This window comes from Sapajus apella, unplaced genomic scaffold (assembly GCF_009761245.1).
Source record: "Sapajus apella isolate SASKATOON/1434 unplaced genomic scaffold, GSC_monkey_1.0 scaffold29, whole genome shotgun sequence".
NCBI lineage: Eukaryota > Metazoa > Chordata > Mammalia > Primates > Cebidae > Sapajus > Sapajus apella.
Genome location: NW_022436969.1, coordinates 4,469,058 through 4,488,168, shown reverse-complemented (window position 1 = coordinate 4,488,168; position 19,111 = coordinate 4,469,058). Strand labels below are relative to the sequence as shown.

The 19,111-nt window shown below is 38.1% G+C and overlaps 1 protein-coding gene across 1 annotated transcript in view; it reads right to left on the bottom strand.

The window, feature by feature from the left end:
• The window catches only part of CHST9 (carbohydrate sulfotransferase 9), a 292,367-nt gene that overhangs the window by 249,603 nt on the left and 23,653 nt on the right, over nucleotides 1-19,111 (bottom strand). Inside the window, exon 2 of the mRNA XM_032293135.1 lies at nucleotides 6,492-6,707. Coding sequence (XP_032149026.1) covers nucleotides 6,492-6,612 — 121 coding nt within the window. The 5' untranslated portion in view covers nucleotides 6,613-6,707. The remainder of the gene's footprint in view (nucleotides 1-6,491; nucleotides 6,708-19,111) is intronic.

Genomic DNA, 19,111 nt, shown 5'->3' with positions numbered 1-19,111 from the left:
TGCAGGACAGAACTACCCATCCCCCAGAAAGCGGGAGAGTTGAAAGTAGGGAAACAGGTGATACAGCTTGGTAGGTCCCACACCCACAAAGTCCAGCAAACTGAAGCCCTCTGGCTAGAGTTTTGCAGCCAGTACATCAGTTTGAACATGACCTGGGATGACTGCACTCAGAGGAGGAAGGACGCCTGACATTGGGAAGGTGGGTCTAACCACACCTGTGCAAACAAAACCCAGAGGAAGACTACCCAGCAGACGGGCTGAGCCCGAGACAATCCAGCAGTGCCTATACAGGCAGACAAATGACAGACTGCCTCATCAAGCAGCTTCCTGACAACTACATAACAACAAAAAAAAAGCCTCATACAGGAGAAATAGCTTCAATATCAACATAAAGGATGTCCACTCAGAGATCCCATCTGAAATCACCAACTTCAAAGATCAGAGGTAGATAAATTCATGAAGGTGGGAAGAAACCAGCACAAAAAGGATGAAATTATCAAAGACCAGAATACCTCTCCACCAAGGTACCACAGCTCCTCACCAGCAAGGGAGCAAAACAGGATGGAGAATGAGTTTGACAAATTGACAGAAGCAGGCTTCAGAAGGCGGGTAATAACAAACTTCTCTGAGCTAAAGGAACATGTTCTAACCCAATGCAAAGAAACTAAGAACTTTGAAAAAAGTTTAGACAAAATGCTAACTAGAATAACCAGCTTAGAGAAGATGATAAACGACTTGATGGAGCTGAAAACACACACGAGAACTTCGCAAGGCATACACAAGTTTCAATAGCTGAATCGAACAAGCAGAAGAAAGGATATCAGAGATTGAAGATCAACTCAATGAAATAAAACGAGAAGGCAAGATTAGAGAAAAAAGAGTGAAAAGAAATGAACAAAGCCTCCAAGAAATACAGGATTATGTGAAAAGACCTAATCTATGCTTGATCAGTGTACCTGAATGTGATGGGGAGAATGAATCCAAACTGGAAAACACTCTTCAGGATATTATCCAGGAGAACTTTCCCAATCTAGCAAGGCAGGCCAACATCCAAATCCAGGAAATACAGAGAACACCACAAAGATACTCCTCAAGAAGAGCAATCCCAAGGCACATAATCATCAGATACACCAGGGTTGAAATGAAGGAAAAAAATGCTAAGGGCAGCTAGAGAGAAAGGTCAGGTCACCCACAAAGGGAAGCCCATCAAACTCACAGCAGATCTCTCCCCAGAAACTCTACAAGCCAGAAGAGAATGGGGGCCAATATTCCACATACTTAAAGGAAAGAACTTTCAACTTGGAATTTGATATCCAGACAAACTAAGCTTCATAAGTGAAGGAGGAATAAAATCCTTTACAGACACGCAATCACTGAGAGATTTCTTTGCCACCAGACCTGCCTCACAAGAGCTCCTGAAGGAAGCACTAAACATGGAAAGGAAAAACCAGTACCAGCCACTGCAAAAACATACCAAATGGTAAAGACCAACAATGCAATGAAGAAATGGTGTCAACTAACGGGCACAACAACTAACCAGTAACAAAAGGCAGGATCAAATTCAAACATAACAATATTAACGTTAAATGTAAATGGCTGAAATGTCCCAATTAAAAGACACAGGCTGGCAAACTGGATAAAAGGTCATGACCCATCAGTGTGCTGTATTCAGGCAACCCATCTCACATGCAAAGACACATACAGATTCAAAATGAAGGGATGGAAGAAGATTTACCAAGCAAATGGAGAGAAAAAAAAAAAAAGGCAGGGGTTGCAATCCCAGTTCCTGATAAAATGGACTTTAAACCAACAAAGATCAAAAGAGACAAAGAAAGACATTACATAATGGTAAAAGGATCAATGCAGCAAGAAGAGCTAACTATTGTAAATACATATGCAACCAATACAGGAGCACCCAGATACATAAAGCAAGTTCTTAATGACCTACAAAGAGACTTAGACTCCCACACAATAGTGGGAGACTTTAACACTCCACTGTCAATATTAGACAGATCAATGAGATAGAAAATCAATGAGGATATCCAGGACTTGAACACAGATCTGGACGAAGAGGACCTAACAGACATCTACAGAACTCTCCACCCTAAATCCACAGAATATACATTCTTCTCAGTACCATATTGCACTTACTCTAAAATTGACCACATAATTGGAAGTAAATCACTCCTCAGCAAATGCAAAAGAACAGAAATCATAACGAACAGTCTCTCAGATCACAGTGCAATAAAATTAGAACTCAGGATTAAGAAATTCACTCAAAACCACACAACTACATGGAAACTGAACAACTTGCTCCTGAATGATGAATGGATAAACAATGAAATGAAGGCAGAAATAAAAATGTTCTTTGAAACCAATGAGAATGAAGACACAATGTACCAGAAAATCTGGGACACATTTAAAGCAGTGTCTAGAGGGAAATTTATAGCAATAAATATCCACATGAGAAGTGAGCAAAGATCTAAAATTGACACCCTATCATCAAAATTGAAAAAAGCTAGAGGAGCAAGATCAAAAAAACTCAAAAGCTAGCAGAAGACAGGAAATTAAGATCAGAACAGAACTGAAGGAGATAGAGACACAAAAAACCCTTCAAAAAATCAATAAATCCAGGAGCTGGTGTTTTGAAAAGATCAACAAAATAGACCACTAGCCAGACTAATAAAATGGAAAAAAAGATAAGAATTGAATAGATGCAATAAAAAACAACAAAGAGGAGATCACCACTGATTCCACAGAAATACAAACCATCATCAGAGAATACTAAAAACAGCCCTATACACATAAACCAGTAAATCTGGAAGAAATGGATAAATTCCTGGACACTTGCACCTTCCCAAGACTAAACCAGAAATAAATTGAAACCTGAATAGACCAATAACAAGGTCTGAAGTTGAGGCAGCAATTAATAGCCTACCAACCAAAAAATCCAGGTCCAGGCGGGTTCACAGCCGAATTCTACCAGATGTACAAAGAGGAGCTGGTACTATTCCTTCTGAAATTATTCCAAACAATACAAAAAGAAGGAATCCTCCCTAACTCATTTTATGAGACCAACATCATCCTGATACAAAAACCTGAGAGAGACATAACTAAAAAAGAAAACCTCAGTCCAATATCAGTGATGAACATCGATGCAAAAATCTTCAATAAAATACTGGCAAACTGAATGCAACCACACATCAAAATGCTTATCCATCACAATCAAGTAGGCTTCTCCTAGGGATGCAAGGCTGGTTCAACATACCCAAATCTATTAATGTAATCCATCACATAAACAGAGCCAAAGAAAAAAAACACATGATTATCTCTATAGATGCAGAGAAGGCCTTCGACAAAATTCAACAGCCCTTTATGTTAAAAACCCTCAATAAACTAGGTATCAGTGGAACGTGTCTCAAAATAATAAAAGCTATTTACAACAAACTCACAGCCAATATCATATTGAACAGGCAAAAACCGGAAGCATTCCCTTTGACAACTGGCACTAGACAAGGATGCCCTCTCTCACCACTCCTATTCAGTATAGTATTGGATGCTCTAGCCAGAGCAATTAGGCAAGAAAAAGAAATGAAATGTATTGAATTAGGAAAAGAGGAAGTCAAATTGTCTCTATTTGCAGATGGCATGATCATATATTTAGAAGACCCCATCGTCTCAGCCCAAAACCTCCTCAAGCTGATAAGCAACTTCAGCAAAGTCTCAGGATACAAAATCAATGTGCAGAAATCACAAGCATTCCTATACACCAATAACAGACTAAAAGAGAGCCAAATCATGAGCGAACTCTCATTTACAATTGCTACAAAGAGAATAAAATACCTAGGAATACAACTAACAAAGGATGTAAAGGACCTCTTCAAGGAGAACTACAAACCACTGCTCAATGAAATAAGAGAGGACGCAAACAGATGGAAAAACATCCGATGCTCATGGATAGGAAGAATCAATACCGTGAAAATGGCCATACTACCCAAAGTAATTTACAGATTTAACACTATCCCCATCAAGCCACCATCGGCCTTCTTCACAGAACTGAAAAGAAAACCACTTTAAACTTCATATGGAACCAAAAGACAGCCTGCATAGCCAAGACAATCCTAAGTAAAAGGAACAAAGCTGGAGGCATCACGGTACCAGATTTCAAATTAGTGTACAAGGCTACAGTAATCAAAACAGCATGGTACTGGTAACAAAACAGAGATACAGACCAATGGAACAGAACAGAGGTCTCAGAAACAATGCCACACATCTACAATCATCTGATCTTTGACAAAACTGGCAAAAACAAGCAATGGGGAAAGGATTCCATGTTCAATAAATGGTGTTGGGAAAACTGGCTAGCCATGTGCAGAAAGCTGAAACTAGACCCCTTCTTGACACCTTACACTAAGATTAACTCCAGATGGATTAAAGACTTAAACATAAGACCTAACACCATAAAAACCCTAGAAAAAAACCTAGGCAATACCATTCAGGACATAGGCATAGGCAAGGACTTCATGACAAAAACACCAAAAGCAGTGGCAACAAAAGCCAAAATAGACAAATGGGATCTAATTAAAGAGTTTCTGCACAGCAAAAGAAACAATCATCAGAGTGCACTGGCAAAAAATGTTTGCCATCTACCCATCTGACAAAGGGTTAATATCAAGAATCTACAAAGAACTAAGCATATTTACAAGAAAAAAACACACAACCCCATCAAAAAGCGGACGAAGGATATGAACAGACACTTTTCAAAGTAAGACATTTATGTGGCCAACAAACGTATGAAAAATGCTTATCATCACTGGTCATTAGAGAAATGCAAATCAAAACCACATTGAGATAACATCTCATGCCAGTTAGAATGGTGTTCATTAAAAAATCTGGAGACAACAGATGCTGGAGAGGATGTGGAGAAAAAGAAACACTTTTACACTGTTGGTGGGAGTGTAAATTAGTTCAACCATTGTGGAAGACAGTGTGGCGATTCCTCAAGGATTTAGAAATCGAAATTGCATTTGATCCAGCAATTCCATTACTGGGTATATACCCAAAGGATTATAAATCGTTCTATTATAAAGACACATGCACATGTATATTCATTGCAGTGCTGTTTACCATAGCAAAGACCTAGAAGCAACCCAAACACCCATCAATAATAGACTGCAGAAAGAAAATGTGGCACATATACACCATGGCATACTATACAGCCATAAAAAACAAGGAGTTCGTATCCTTTGTAGGGGCATGGATGAATCTGGAAACCATCATTCTCAGCAAACTGACACAAGAACAGAAAACCAAACATTGCATGTTCTCACTCATAGGTGGGTGTTGAACAATGAGAACATGTGGGCACAGGGAGGGGAACATCACTCACTGGGGTAGGTTGTGGGATGGGGGGCTAGGGGAGGGACAGCAAGGGGCAGGGAGGCTGGGGAGGGAAAACAATGGAAGAAAGGCCTGATGTAACACCGATGGGGGGACAGAGACTGCAAACCACCATGGTATCTGTGTACCTATGCAACAACCCTGCGGGATGTGCACATGTACCTGAGAGCTTAAAGCACAATAAAAAAAAGAAGAAAATGGTCCACAATTAGGGACAATCAAGAAATCATTCTTCTGTTTTTACTTTATTATCCTCAGCAGTAATAAGCTATAGTCTATTTTTACCGATGGGAACCATTGGAATCTCACAAGAACTGCATGTATAAATTTCTATGATATTCTAAGTCATTTACTTTATCATTATAAATATAATCATTTTAATAGTAATTGAGTGCCTCCAATGTGCAGCAATTGCAAACTGAATGACAAAAATACAACATGAGCATAGCAGGGATCAGTAAACTATTGCCTGTGGACCAAATCTGGCCTACCAGCTGTTTTTGTATATAAAGTTTTATTGGAACACAGCCTGATCCATTTGTTTACATGTAATCTATGGCTGCTTCTTGATATATTGGCAGAGTTGATAGTGGTAGAGATGGTATGGCCTGCAAAGATTAAAATATTTGTGATCTAGTCCTTTATAGAAAAGATTTGCCAATCCCACCTTTATAATAAAGGTGTTAAATGATTTTTGTACCAATTTTAAGTATCAACACAAATTAAGAAGGAATTAAAAGAGAGGTTGCTGTACATTCAGCTCCTTTTAGGCTTATGCCTGATGCTCCACGGACAAACAAGAAGTAGGATAAATGCTATACTTCTCTACAAGCAGTTCTTGCTGGGCTATGGGGGGCACTGCTATTCCCCACCGAGATAACAAAAGTTCCCATTGGTAAGCCACCAAACAAATGCCTACCAGAGCTGTATAATCTTCCTTCCTTTTAGGAGCTGGGAATTTTAGCTTATGACTCATTCTTTGTTGTTGAAAATATTGTGGTTCATAATATATTAATAAGCATCACAACTAATTTAATTTAAAATAGCCATTATTGTTACAATTAAAATAGAAGAAAAAGCACACGTGTTACCTGTATGTTGTTCTTCAATCCAGACTTGCAAATACATGAAGAGGAGTAGCCCAGCTACTCCAAATATCAGCACAGAGAGGAAGACTTGTTTGGGGTTCATGACCATTTCAGATGGCTGCATTTCTCCTCATTTCAGAATCTGAAGACCACATGATTTGTTTTCCCATCAGGCATCAGTCTTTTCTTGTTCTTTAAGAGCCCATTCCATAAAGTAACCTAGAATTTTAAAAAGAAATCTACATTTTACATCTCCTAACATCAATTCTCAAATATGGTATAAATATGCAGTATCTCAACAACACTGAAGAGTTAATGTGCATAGTAATGCTCTGAAGACAGAAAAGGCTGTAGTAGATGTTTGTAGAATGGCAATTTTCTGTTGTATACTTTATCTTATCTAAGGACTGTATTATCCTACAGTTAATGAGTAAGATTCTAACATTTAATTAGGCAAAGTCTGGCCAGACTTAAGCCCTCCTATACTGTAAAGTGTAAAGTAAGGTTTGGGATAACTTAGAATAATTTCAAGTAGGAAGAATAACAGAATGGGTTGTTAAAGGATGGGTTTTGCGAAACATGTTTGTAGAATTATAAGGAAAAATCACTTCATGTCTTAAGAATATATAAAGTTCAAAAATGGAAGGTATAATCTATCATTTTTCTCTCATATAAAGTAACAGATTTCTTCAATTGAAAGGACACATTTCAAATCCTTCAGAGGCATAAAAAGATAAATATTAAAAGGCCAGGATTCAAGGAACTCTCCCACAATAACATGAAATTATTGAAATCTACCTCAGATTACAGAAATCTACCTCAGTAATAAAGGGCTACTTAAAAAAAAATACTGAAATGACTTCCTTTAGAACAATCTCATTTAATATAACATTAACCTTTTATTTTTTTTTTGAAAATCACATCCATTTTTCAGAATCTGATGAAAATGTGAGCCCTTTCCTTAGAAAAGTATAATCACACACAAAATCTTGCATAAAATGCCAAAGTGTTCATGTACCTTCACTGAAACCCACGTTAAAAATCCCTGTTCCCCAATGAGGACACATGGACGCAGGGAGGGGAACATCACACACCAGGGCCTTCTGGGGGGTGGGGAGCAAGGGGAGGGAGGGCATTAGAACAAATACCTAGTGCATGCGGGGTTAAATCCTAAATGGTGGGTTGATGTGTGCAGCAAACCACCATGGCACATGTATACCTAGGTAACAAACCTGCATGTTCTGCATGTGTATCCTGGCACTTAAAGTAAAATAAAATTAAAATTAAAAAACAAACAAACAAACAAAAGAATCCCTATTCCCAATGAACCATACAAAAGTATGCAGTAACCTGCATGGTGAGCGCACCTGGTTAACAGCCTGGCTAATGGGACCAAGGTCATGGCTTTGTATTTAATGCTGGCCAGAAACCCTGGCTCTGTTCCTCAGCCACAGAACACAACTCCTCTGGGTGAGCTGAATATGTTTCTTCAATATGAAGATATCATGCACACTGCAGCATCTAGAAGTTATCTTTTCTATTCCATTGCCTCAAAATCTTTGAGGAGAGTCTTTGAGGGAAAATATTGATTTTGCCTGTTTAAGAGGTGTTTGATGGAGTGCCAGTTAAAAGTTAAAAACTGCTATGGGAAATTGCTAGGCTGGTTAAAGGATAATATTTAGTTATTCTTGGCAAAACCAATTTTCAGGGCTGGGCAAGGTGGCTCATGCCTGTAATCCTAACACTTTGGAAGGCTGAGGCAGGAGGATTGCTTGACCCCAAGAATTCAAGACCAGCCTGGGCAGCATAGTGAGTCCTGTCTCTAAAAAACATAAAATGTATTTTAAAATCAGCCCAGCATGCTGCCATGTGCCTATAGTTCCAGCTACTGGAGAGCCTGAGGTAGGAGAATCACTTGAGCCCAGGATGGTGGAGGCTGCAGTGAGCTGTGATCAGGCCACTGCACTTCAGCCTAGGCAACAGAGCAAGACTGTGTGTCAAATAAATAAATGAATGAAAATTAAAAAAAAAAAAAAAAAAACTGTAGCTGACATCCATGATACCACATTTAACTCTATGATTCTAGAATTGCTCATCTCTTAAAGGAGCTCACAAAGTGACCTGAGAAATAAGAGCATGAGATGACACAATGGAAGCCCTCCTGTCAACCCTGAGTTCCTACAGTCCTTAGGGCTGGCATTTCCCTTGAGCCTGAAAGATTGTGGCTGCAGTGAGTGGTGATTGTGCCACTGTACTCCACCCTGGGCAACAGAGCAAGATCCCGTCTCAAAAAAATACAAAACAAAAAACCAATTCTCACACAAATGGGCTTCAAAGGTAATGTAAGAGGTCAGAATTAGAAGTGAATGTACTAAGTAATTAGAATGATTTCTTGATTAGAAAAAAAAGTCATCAAGCAGTTTAAAGTTTTTATGCAGAATGAGAAAAAATTCATGTCATGAATACTTCTTTTCCTTTTTTTTGAGATAGAGTCTCGCTCTGTCACCCAGGCTAGAATACAGTGGTGTGGTCTTGGCCCACTGCACCCTCCACCTCTCGGGTTCAAGCGATTCTCCTGCCTCAGCCTCCTGAGTAGCTGGAACTACAGCTACGAGCCACACCCAGCTAATTTCTGTATTTTTAGTAGAGACAGTGTTTTACCATATTGTCCAGGCTGGTCTTGAACTCCTGACCTCAGGTGACCTGTCTGCCTCAGGTTCCCAAAGTGCTGGAATTACAGGTGTGAGCCACTGCACCTGGCCTAAATACTTATTTTTCTTTATATATATACATTTTTTTCTTTTTCTTTCTTTACTTTTCTTTTTTTTTTTTTTGAGACAGAGTTTCATTCTTATTGCCCAGGCTGGAGTGCAATGGCACAATCTTGGCTCACTCCAACCTCTAACTCCTGGGTTCAAGTGATTCTCCTGCCTCGCCTCCCAAGTAGGTGGGGTTACAGGCATTTGCCACCATGCCTGGCTAATTTTGTATTTTTAGTAGAGATGGGATTTCTCCATTGTTGGTCAGGCTGGTCTGGAACTCCTGACCTCAGGTGGTCCACCCACCTTGGCCTTCCAAAGTGCTGGGATTACAGGTGTGAGCCACTGTGCCCAGCTTTATTTTTCTTTATATTTTAACTCTGACCTGGCAGGGGCCAGAGTAAGATCTGTTTGTCAGTGCTACTTAAGACACTTTCTCAAATCCACTTCTCTGAGTTCTGTGAGGAAGGGGAAACTGTTCACTAGTGCTTTTGAGGATTTTAGGCATTTCCTTGATTCAGGTAGTAAAGAAAGTTTTTAAATAAGTAGAAGAGCTGAGAGTATTATCATACTGCTTATTTGATGGGTGATACTTTGCTCTTATATTGAATCTAAACTAAAATATTATAGGCTTCAAAATATATGTAATGAAAAAAATTCCCAAGAGAGATTTGCAGTTTGAGGTGTTCCAGATTGAATCCTGGAGGGAAGCTATGAAATGAAGCCAGCTTTCTCTTCTCTTGAGGCTGTCATTAAACAACGAACAGAAATAATTCCCAGGTACACAAGAAGATTCAGATAGGAGGAAACCAGTTAAACAAAATCTAGTACTAACCAAGAAATAGTTGTTTACAAGAAGAAAGAGACTTTTACAATCTGTCTACATAATTAAAACTTATCTCACAAGAGAAAAGGCTAGAAGAAAATTCATAAATCAAAGCAGAGCCACAAACCCATGGGAATGGTGGGTGTAAGAGCCAAAAGGAGTACTCCTTGGGGGTTTGCAGAGGAAAATTATTACCTAAGAGGCTGGAAAAAGATTAAGAATTTGCCCTTCCTTTCTTCAGGAGATGTTACTATCCTCTGACATGTCCTCCTGGGTGAGAAAGCAGTAGAAAACCCATAATTGTTATTATGGCAGATGTGAGTAGGATTGAGTGAATAAAGCCACAAGGCAGAAAGGCAATCTGGTGTAAAATGGAGAGATATGTTTGATTTTCTCCTATCTCAGTCCATTAACCCAACGTTGGCATTAGGAAATGGCTCTCATTAAACAAAGGTGAGATGGTAGGAGCAGCAGGATTGCTTTAAGCAAATCTGAAGGTCAGCTGTGATGGGAAAACACACCTATTTGGAGATCATATATCTATCTCCAAGCCTGCGGAAAAAGTGCAGACTACTGGAGATTGAAATTACTTGGAATAATGCTGCTTTATGTATGAGCATTATACATTTCTACTGCCAAATGCTTCCTGTGTTTTGTATAACTCCTTCCTCTCCCTCTCATAAACACAATATCTTGAGCTTAATAGGTACTTAATAACTTGTTGCATTGAACTGAATTTGGAGCTCCAATAACAAAATACAGGTAATTGATGCTTTTTATAGTTGTATTTGTAAATCCTTAGTCCTAACCTCCAAATGAAGAAATAGGGAGAAATACTAAAAGATAGGATCTATGTTTCTTTGTTAAAAATATTTTTATTTGCACGTCTTTTTATCTCTAACAATTATGAAAAGAAATATAATTATTTAATTCTGTCACCTCTTTTCCAAAAGTTTAAAAATTATTCTTTTAAGTAATTGTGGCTACAAACAGAAGTATATGGGGATTAAAGTATAGCAATACATTACTTGCTGAAGGCAATTTACATATAGGAAATTATGAATTTCCCAGTTTATGATTTTAGGGAAGGAGTGGTGGGGTTTTGGGGAAGGTCAGTGTGGACCAAATGATGCAGGCAGTTTAGCATGAAGAAACCAGGAGTCGGGGGCTTGCTGTTCCCAGAGCGTTGGTAGCCCCCTTCTCCCACCTCCCACAGCAGCTGCACCATCCTCTATCTCCTTCCCACTCTCTGGGTAAACAGAGACCATCAGGGATGAACTCAACTCCCTCAGTTTACTACCACCCCTTACAAGTTTACCTTCATCAGTCCACATCCACACATCTTTGCCTCTGTCTCTGAAAAGCAAGAATCCTCACTTTTGCCTCTATCTTTTCCAGGTTCTGGTGAAACACAACTCCATCAACACCTCCAGTTTGATCTTATCCTCAACCTCTTTCCCCAGTGACTCCTTCCTCTGTAAAACCCTCCAGCAATCACCCCACTGCTATCACTCCCAGACAAGCTGCAAGACAGGTACTGACCTGACTGACTCAGTGCCTCGTCTCCTGTTCATTTCTCAATGCACCGCTGCCCAGGTTGGGGGAGAAGATGCAATGAGGACCAGAAGTTGTGTAAGGACTGAAATTTGTAATTCTGTATTTCATTTTTATTTTGTTTCTTTTTTTCCCACATATATGAATTTCCTGTTTGTATATCATACCCATTTTTCTTATTAATTTGTAGTTTTCTATGCATTGGAAATAGTAATTCTTTGACTACATTGACATTACAAAAATCTTCTTGTCTGTGATTTTTATCTCCTCCCTTCCTCCCACTTTTCCTTTGCTGGTGTGGTTGTTTGGTCATACAGAAGTTTTAAATTCATTTTGTCATTAGTTTTCTTTTTTGATTTACCAGCTAGAGCCTTGAAAGAAAACATGAGATAATTAAGGAGAGCTCAATAAATTGACTGCTTATAAAGATGTGGTCAGAGTTTAGGGACACCAGGAAGGGATAGAACAAGTACCTAGAGCAAGTTAACAGCAACCAATCCTAGTGGGGAAGAAACAGAGGTAGAGAGCTATTCCTTGAACCCAGAGAGAGCGGCTGAAAGAAGGATGGCTAATGGGAGCCGTTGCCCATTGTAGAAAGACGCAGACAAATGCTACAGCCAGGTATTAAGGGAATGAGAAGTATTACTACCCCATCTCAATTTCTACCTGCCTTTAGAACTTCTGTCAGTCATTCCCATTTGTCAAACCCAACTAAGAGCCAGAGGACCAGGCAGTCCTTTGTTGCAGTCCCTTCCGCAAGCCTCTCAAGGCACAGGGAAGGGTAGGAAATGGGCAGTACTGTATCAAGCTTAGTTTGTGTTTGATGAATTTTCAGAGATAACATTCCTTATCTTCAAATCACAAAATTTGTCTATATTTGCTTTGAAAAGTTTTTAAGTTCTGTTTTATTATACTGAGTGCCTGAATCCACCTGGAATCTATTTTTTTGTGTGCTTTGTAACATAACCATTCCATATGGATAACTAAAGTCCAACTCTGTTTATTGAGTAGTTTATCCTTTACTACTATTTTTTAATGGTGGTTTTGTTATTTATCAAATTCATATATATGTGTGTGTTTACATGGACACTGTTCTGTTCTATTGATTCAATACTATACTATATCTTTTTTTTAACTTTTAAGTTCAGTAGTATAATACAGGTTTGTTACATAAGTAAACTCATGTAACAGAGGTTTGTTGTCATCAAAAAATAACTAATGAGTACTATGCTTAATAGCTGTCACTCAGGTATTAAGCCTAGTACTCATTAGTTATTTTTTCCTGACCCTCTCTGTCCTCCCAACCTCCACCCTGATAGGCCCCAGTGTCTGCTGTTCCCCTCTATGTGTCCACGTATTCTCATCACTAAGCACCCACTTAGAACATGTGGTATTTGCTTTTCTGCTCCTGGGTTAGTTTGCTAAGTATAATAGCCTCTAGCTCCATCCATGTTCCCACAAAGGACATGATCTCATTCTTTTTTATGGCTGCATAGTATTCTGTGGTATAGATGTACCACATTTTCTTTATCCAGTCCACCACTGATGGGCATTTAGGTCAATTCCACGTCTTTGCTATTGTGAATAGTGCTGCAGTGAACAAGCATGTGCATGATTTATATTATTGGATATAGATAGAATGATTTATATTATTGGGTACATCCAGTAATGGGACTGCTGAAGTTGTCCTGACAAACTATTTTCAGCTTTTCTTTTAACATTGTTTTTTTCTGAAACCCTTACTAAATTTTGAGACCTTTCAATACACCTTACAAAGTTTTCAAATACTCTGTCATTTATTTTTAAATGTTCCTTTTTTCTTAAGCTGTAATATGGGTAAATTCTTGTGAGCCATTTTGCAATTTCTCTGTCTTGATCATATCTTAGTGTTTATTTTGCCTGTTGTGTTTTTCCTAACACTGTATTTACTTCCTGCTTATTTCGTATTCACTTGCTCAAGTTTCATTTTTCTTTGCTTTTCAAGTTATATACCCTCTAATTGAAAATTATCCTTTATCTTATCTGTTTGCATATTTAAAATAAATTTCTAAGTTTTTGTCAGACTGCAATATAAAGGTTCAATTTTGCTTGTTGTTTCATGGCCTCTCTTTCATAGTATTATATTTATTTATGTTTTTGTAAATTCTGATGTTTACATTCATTTTAGTGAAAGGCTTTTGATTTTTTTTTTCTTTTTCTTTATCTTCTTTTTCTCTTTGTGCACTTCCTTCCTTATCAAACAATTTTGCAGTTCCCTCCAAAATTCTCTTCGGGCTTTTGTTCAGAGCTAAGTTTTCCCATTGTTGGCTTGGTATCCCCTGACCTAGAGTGACATTGGTACTACTGTAGACAAGAGAGCTAGGCTGCAGATTAGCTGGTTTTCCAGTGCTTCTGTCTGTGTCTGAGTCTGTCTGCTTCTCTAAGACTAGCATATTCTAAACACTACAGCTCCAGGTGGAGATTGCTATCATTCTTTTACTTCCACCTTCTTTCTCATTGGGGCATAGATTGCCACCTGAGTGGCTGTTCTTGCTTTCAATCAATGAGTCTGCCTCCCAGCTCCTAGTTAGGAGTTAATCTTCTAGCTGTTCCAGCAACTTCCAAATTTAAAGCCTAACAGGCTTACAATTTCAGCTTATTTCACCATTTTTGTTTGTTTACTTCTGTTCTTGATTTTGAGTCTGATTGGGTCTTCTTGTTTTTTCATTTTTAAATTTTATCTGCCTTTGGTTTGTTTGGGGAGCAGACTAGAATACGCAAATATAAATTCACTTCTCTTTCTTGACCAGAAATCTTCATGTAACTTTTCAGTCCTAATTTTCTTTGTAAAAACAGGTCAATAAAATCTGCCCTTTGTATCCAACAGCTTTACAAAATAGTAAGTAAAATAGAATGTGATGATCTTTTAGAAAACTATAAAAACAGTATGAAATTTATTATAAACACCTTAGTATAAATTGGCTTAAGGGGTTTAGATTTTCATTTGATAGGCTTGGTAGGCACATAAACATTCTGAAAATGTATTGTTTCTATCAACCATAGTGAAATTAAACTACAGTATGTAGTTTAATGATATTTAGTCAATTATGGCCATTGATTTATTTAAAGGGACAGAAACTGAGAGAGTCCTCATTTAAGTAAGTCATTGTTAAATATGTAACAACAATTTATAGTAAATATTTACTAAACTGTTTTTAATTAAACAAAGAATGTGACCGTTATCATTTGTTATTTCATTTACTAGTTTAGAATTTAAATAACCCTATTTTAATCTATTTTAATATTGTATAATTCCTGAAATTTTGTAATTATTTCTATGTTTTCACTCAATTCTCCAAAAAAGTGGGATTGTTTAAACTTTTATATTGAGATAATTTTAGACTCACATAGAAGTTGTAAAAATAGCATAGAGTGCCTTCACACCTTTTATCCTTTTTTTCCTCAAATGATAACACCTCACATAAGCATAGTACAATTACCGAGACCAGGAATTTGACAATGGTACATGTGGCAAGCAGAATAATGAGCCCCCTGAAAAGGTCCATTCCTAATCACTAGAACCTGTGAATATGAGACATTACATGGCAATGGAGAATGAAGTTTGCAGAGAGAATGAAGTTTGCTAATAGGCCAGCCTTAACATAGGGAGATCATTCTGGATCATCTGGGTGTACCCCATGTAATCAGTTTTGAAAAATGGAAGAGTGAGGCAGAGGGGGAAGTCAGAGTGTTATGATATTAAGAAGGACTGGACTCATCTTTGTTCATTTGGGGGACAGAGAAAGGGATTCATGAGCTAAGGAATGTAGGTGGCCTCTAGCAGTTAAAAAAGACAAGGAAACAGATTTTACCCAAAGCTACAGAAAGGACCGCAGTCCTGCCGACACCTTAATTTTAGCCCCTGTTAGACTTCTGACCTACAGAACTGTAAGACAATACATTTGCATTGTTTTAAGCCACCAAATTTGTGATCATCTTCTATAGCAGCAAAGAAAACGAACACAGTACAATGCCATTTGCAAAGTATCATTTTGAAGGAAGACAGTGGAAAAATTGCTATGAATGGGCAAAATCATGCTGGGATTTTTTCACATATTTTTCAAATGGTTTCTGAGGTACAGTGTTTCGTTTCATGGTCTATTCCTGTAATAACTCAGCTGTTCACTATGTTTTGTCATATAGAACCAGAAATAAATTCTTTTTCTAGACACTAATTTATAGGTGCTTCCTTATACACCTTGTTGCTTTGATTTTTCTCTATAATTTATTTCAAGTATCTTCTACTTTTAGCTATTGTGATTAAGACTTAATTATAATTAGAATTTTTAACAAGGCAAGTCTTTGCCCTTATATTATTTGTTTTAGAAGAAAAAGTGTTAAACTCATATTTTACATTCTAGTATTCAGCGTAGAGTCTTTTTTGTTCTTGTTAAGCAACAATAGCCTACCTTTAAAGACTGCACAAGACTAAAATGAAAGGATCTTGTACACATTTGCATTACAGAGTGGAAAAACACAGAGGTTATTGTCAAATGATTTGTTCATCCCATCCCTCATCTGCCTGTTTACAATTCTAAAGATTTCAAAGTTTTAAAGAATTTCAAGGCATTAAATTTGGGTTAAAGAAAAATATTATATTTGACATTTGTTTAAACATAGTCACAAGAATATGTAGCATGGACTTACATGCCAGTCAAGCATCATCAGGATGAATGTTAACCAAAGTAAATTGAGAATTATCATTGCATTAAGTAACATGTAAAGTACATCTGGACTCAAATTATATTTTTTTAAAGAGACCAGTTCAGATAGAGGTAGAAGATTTCAAAGGGTGCCCTTTAAAAAATTTTTGGAGTCCTGGGATCTGACTACGGTGGTACAAAAAGGTGGTAATTTGGGTGGTAATATCTAAGATAACTTGAAGGAGTTACCAGTGAGGGATGTGTATGATGAGCTAAGATAACTATGGATTGGGTAACTCAGTTAGCAAGTCAAATGAAATTATGAAGTTTTAGTTATGTCATAATTAAGAAGTGCTAAATAAAAACTCTTGAATAAAGACCATGATTGGGATCCATTGTGGTGTAACCAATAGAAATAAGCAGGTTACAAGCAAGAGCAGAATTAAAGGATACTGAAGTGGATGCTGTGTTGCTGCTCTAATATCCATTCTGCTCCTCTCTGTAGAAGCCACATGGTTTAGAATGGATTGCCCCACCTTCAGTTCCAGCAATGGGCCTGAAATAGTTTAATCCCAACAGTGTAATCCTATGTTCTTTGTTAAAATAATTGGTTCAGCAATGATCACTTATATTAGTTTCCTATGACAGCCTTAAATTACCACAAATCTGGTGGCTTAAAACAACAGAAATTTATTCTTACAGTTCTGGAGGCCAGATTTCTGAAATCAAGCTCTGATTAGGTTCACACTCCCCTTGGAGGCCAGGTCAGAATCCACCTTGCCTCTTTAGGTTTCTAGTGGTTCCAAGCATGTGGTTGCGTAGATCTAGACTCTGCCTCCCACTTTACATGGCCTTTCCTCTCTCTCTCTCTCTTTGTCTCTCTCTCTCCGTCTCTCTCTCTCTCTCTCTCTGTGTCTTCTCTTCTGACCCTTAACTTAATTACATCAGCAAAGACTGTTTTAACAAATAAAATCACAAGTTCTGGGTGTTAGAATGTGGACATATCTTTTTGGGGTCACCATTCAACCCACTACACCAGGTGACTCAGGGCTTCCTAGGCTGCAGTGACTGTTTTGTAGGTGATCTGAGAATGAAGCTCAGAGCTTCAGTTGAATGGTTATGGGAAGTAATATTTTATCTCGCAGTGAATGTGAATAAGAAAGCATGTAGTTTCTGCTGTTGCTGGGAGCTCTCTGGCTGCCTTAATGGAAGCCAGCCTGAAAAATAAGCCAGCACAGAGGAGGCTCAGCTGAGAAATCTGCAGCAAACAGAGGAAAAGCTCTGACTGGACCCCGACTAGAACCACCCTATCTCTGAATTTGTAAATTAAGCAAGCCAATAAATTTTTATTTCTCAATTTTATTATGAAGCAATTTTAAGATATAGTGAGGGAACTAAAGGATAAGCTATAGTTAGGGTACAGGAGTTTTTGCATGATAATCAGAAATAAATGAAAATAAATATGCTAATATTGCTTAAGCAGTTATTATATTCTTGGTGCTACTACTCTAAGCATTTTATATTGATTATTTAACTTAATTTTCACAATAACCCTGTTTTCTTTTCAGACAAGAAATCTCATTTAACCACACGGTCAAATTCAGGGTTCAGGGAGAGATGAGGTAAGAGGTACAGGTGGAGACAGAGCACAGAGGGCCTTGGTGGCCAAACTACGGTGATTACATTTGCTCTGTGGACAAGAAGAATGAATAGATTTGTGCTGGGGACAAGGGAGTGGAATGATCAGCTTTGCTTTTGGGCAAGATCACTCGGATGAGGTGTGCAAGCTGACTGAAAATAAAGAAGACCACAGATATTCAAGCCAGCAGAATAGCCATTGGCCAGGGAATCACCAGAAAAGAACTATACTAGATTATATTCCAATAAAAAATCTTTGTGTCCTTTTGTTTATATGCACATCTTCTCACCTTGTCCTTGGAGGAGGTTTATCACAGCGGTTCAGTATGCAGATTCTGGAGCCTGACTGCCTGAATTCAAATCAACACCTTGACCACGTATTAGCTTTGTAACACAGCTCATTAAGTAATCTCTATGTGGTTGGGTGTGATGGCTCATGCCTGTAATCCCAGCACTTTGGGAGGCTGAGGTGGGTGGATCACTTCAGGTCAGAAGTTCAAGACTAGCCTGGCCAACATGGTGAAACCCTGTCTCTTCTAAAAATACAAAAATTAGCCAGGCGTGGTGGTGTGCTCCTGTAATTCCAGCTACTTGGGAGGCTGAAACATGAGAATCCCTTGGGCCTGGGAGGCAGAGGTTGCAGTGAGCCGAGATCGTGCCACAGCACTCCAACCTGGGCAACAGAGGGAGACTCTGTCTCAAAACACACACACAAAGTAACCTTCATGTGCTTCAGTTTTCTCACATCTAGACTGGGGATAATAAAAGCCCCTACAATGTGAGGCTGCTGCAAAACAAGTTAGTACCTAAAAAATGTCTAGAAGAATGCTTTGTCCATAGAAATGATCTACAATGTTAAGAAGTTAATATCTTTATATTCCAGATGCTTAGCACAGGGACAGGTACACTGTAGGTAATCAGTAAGTCTTTGTTGAAAGATTGGATAATTTTACTTCAAAAGATAGTCTATTTTTACTGTTAGAGATGTTTATTCTTTCAATTTGTGCCCATTCAAATCAATCAATAAACACCTATTAGGCCCATGTATGACTAAGGCCCTGTGCTAGACAATGTGGTAAAGCCAAAATGAATAAGATTTAATACATGATCTTCATTAGAGAATATCCGAACATATCTCTTTTTTTAATTTTTTTTTTTTTTTTT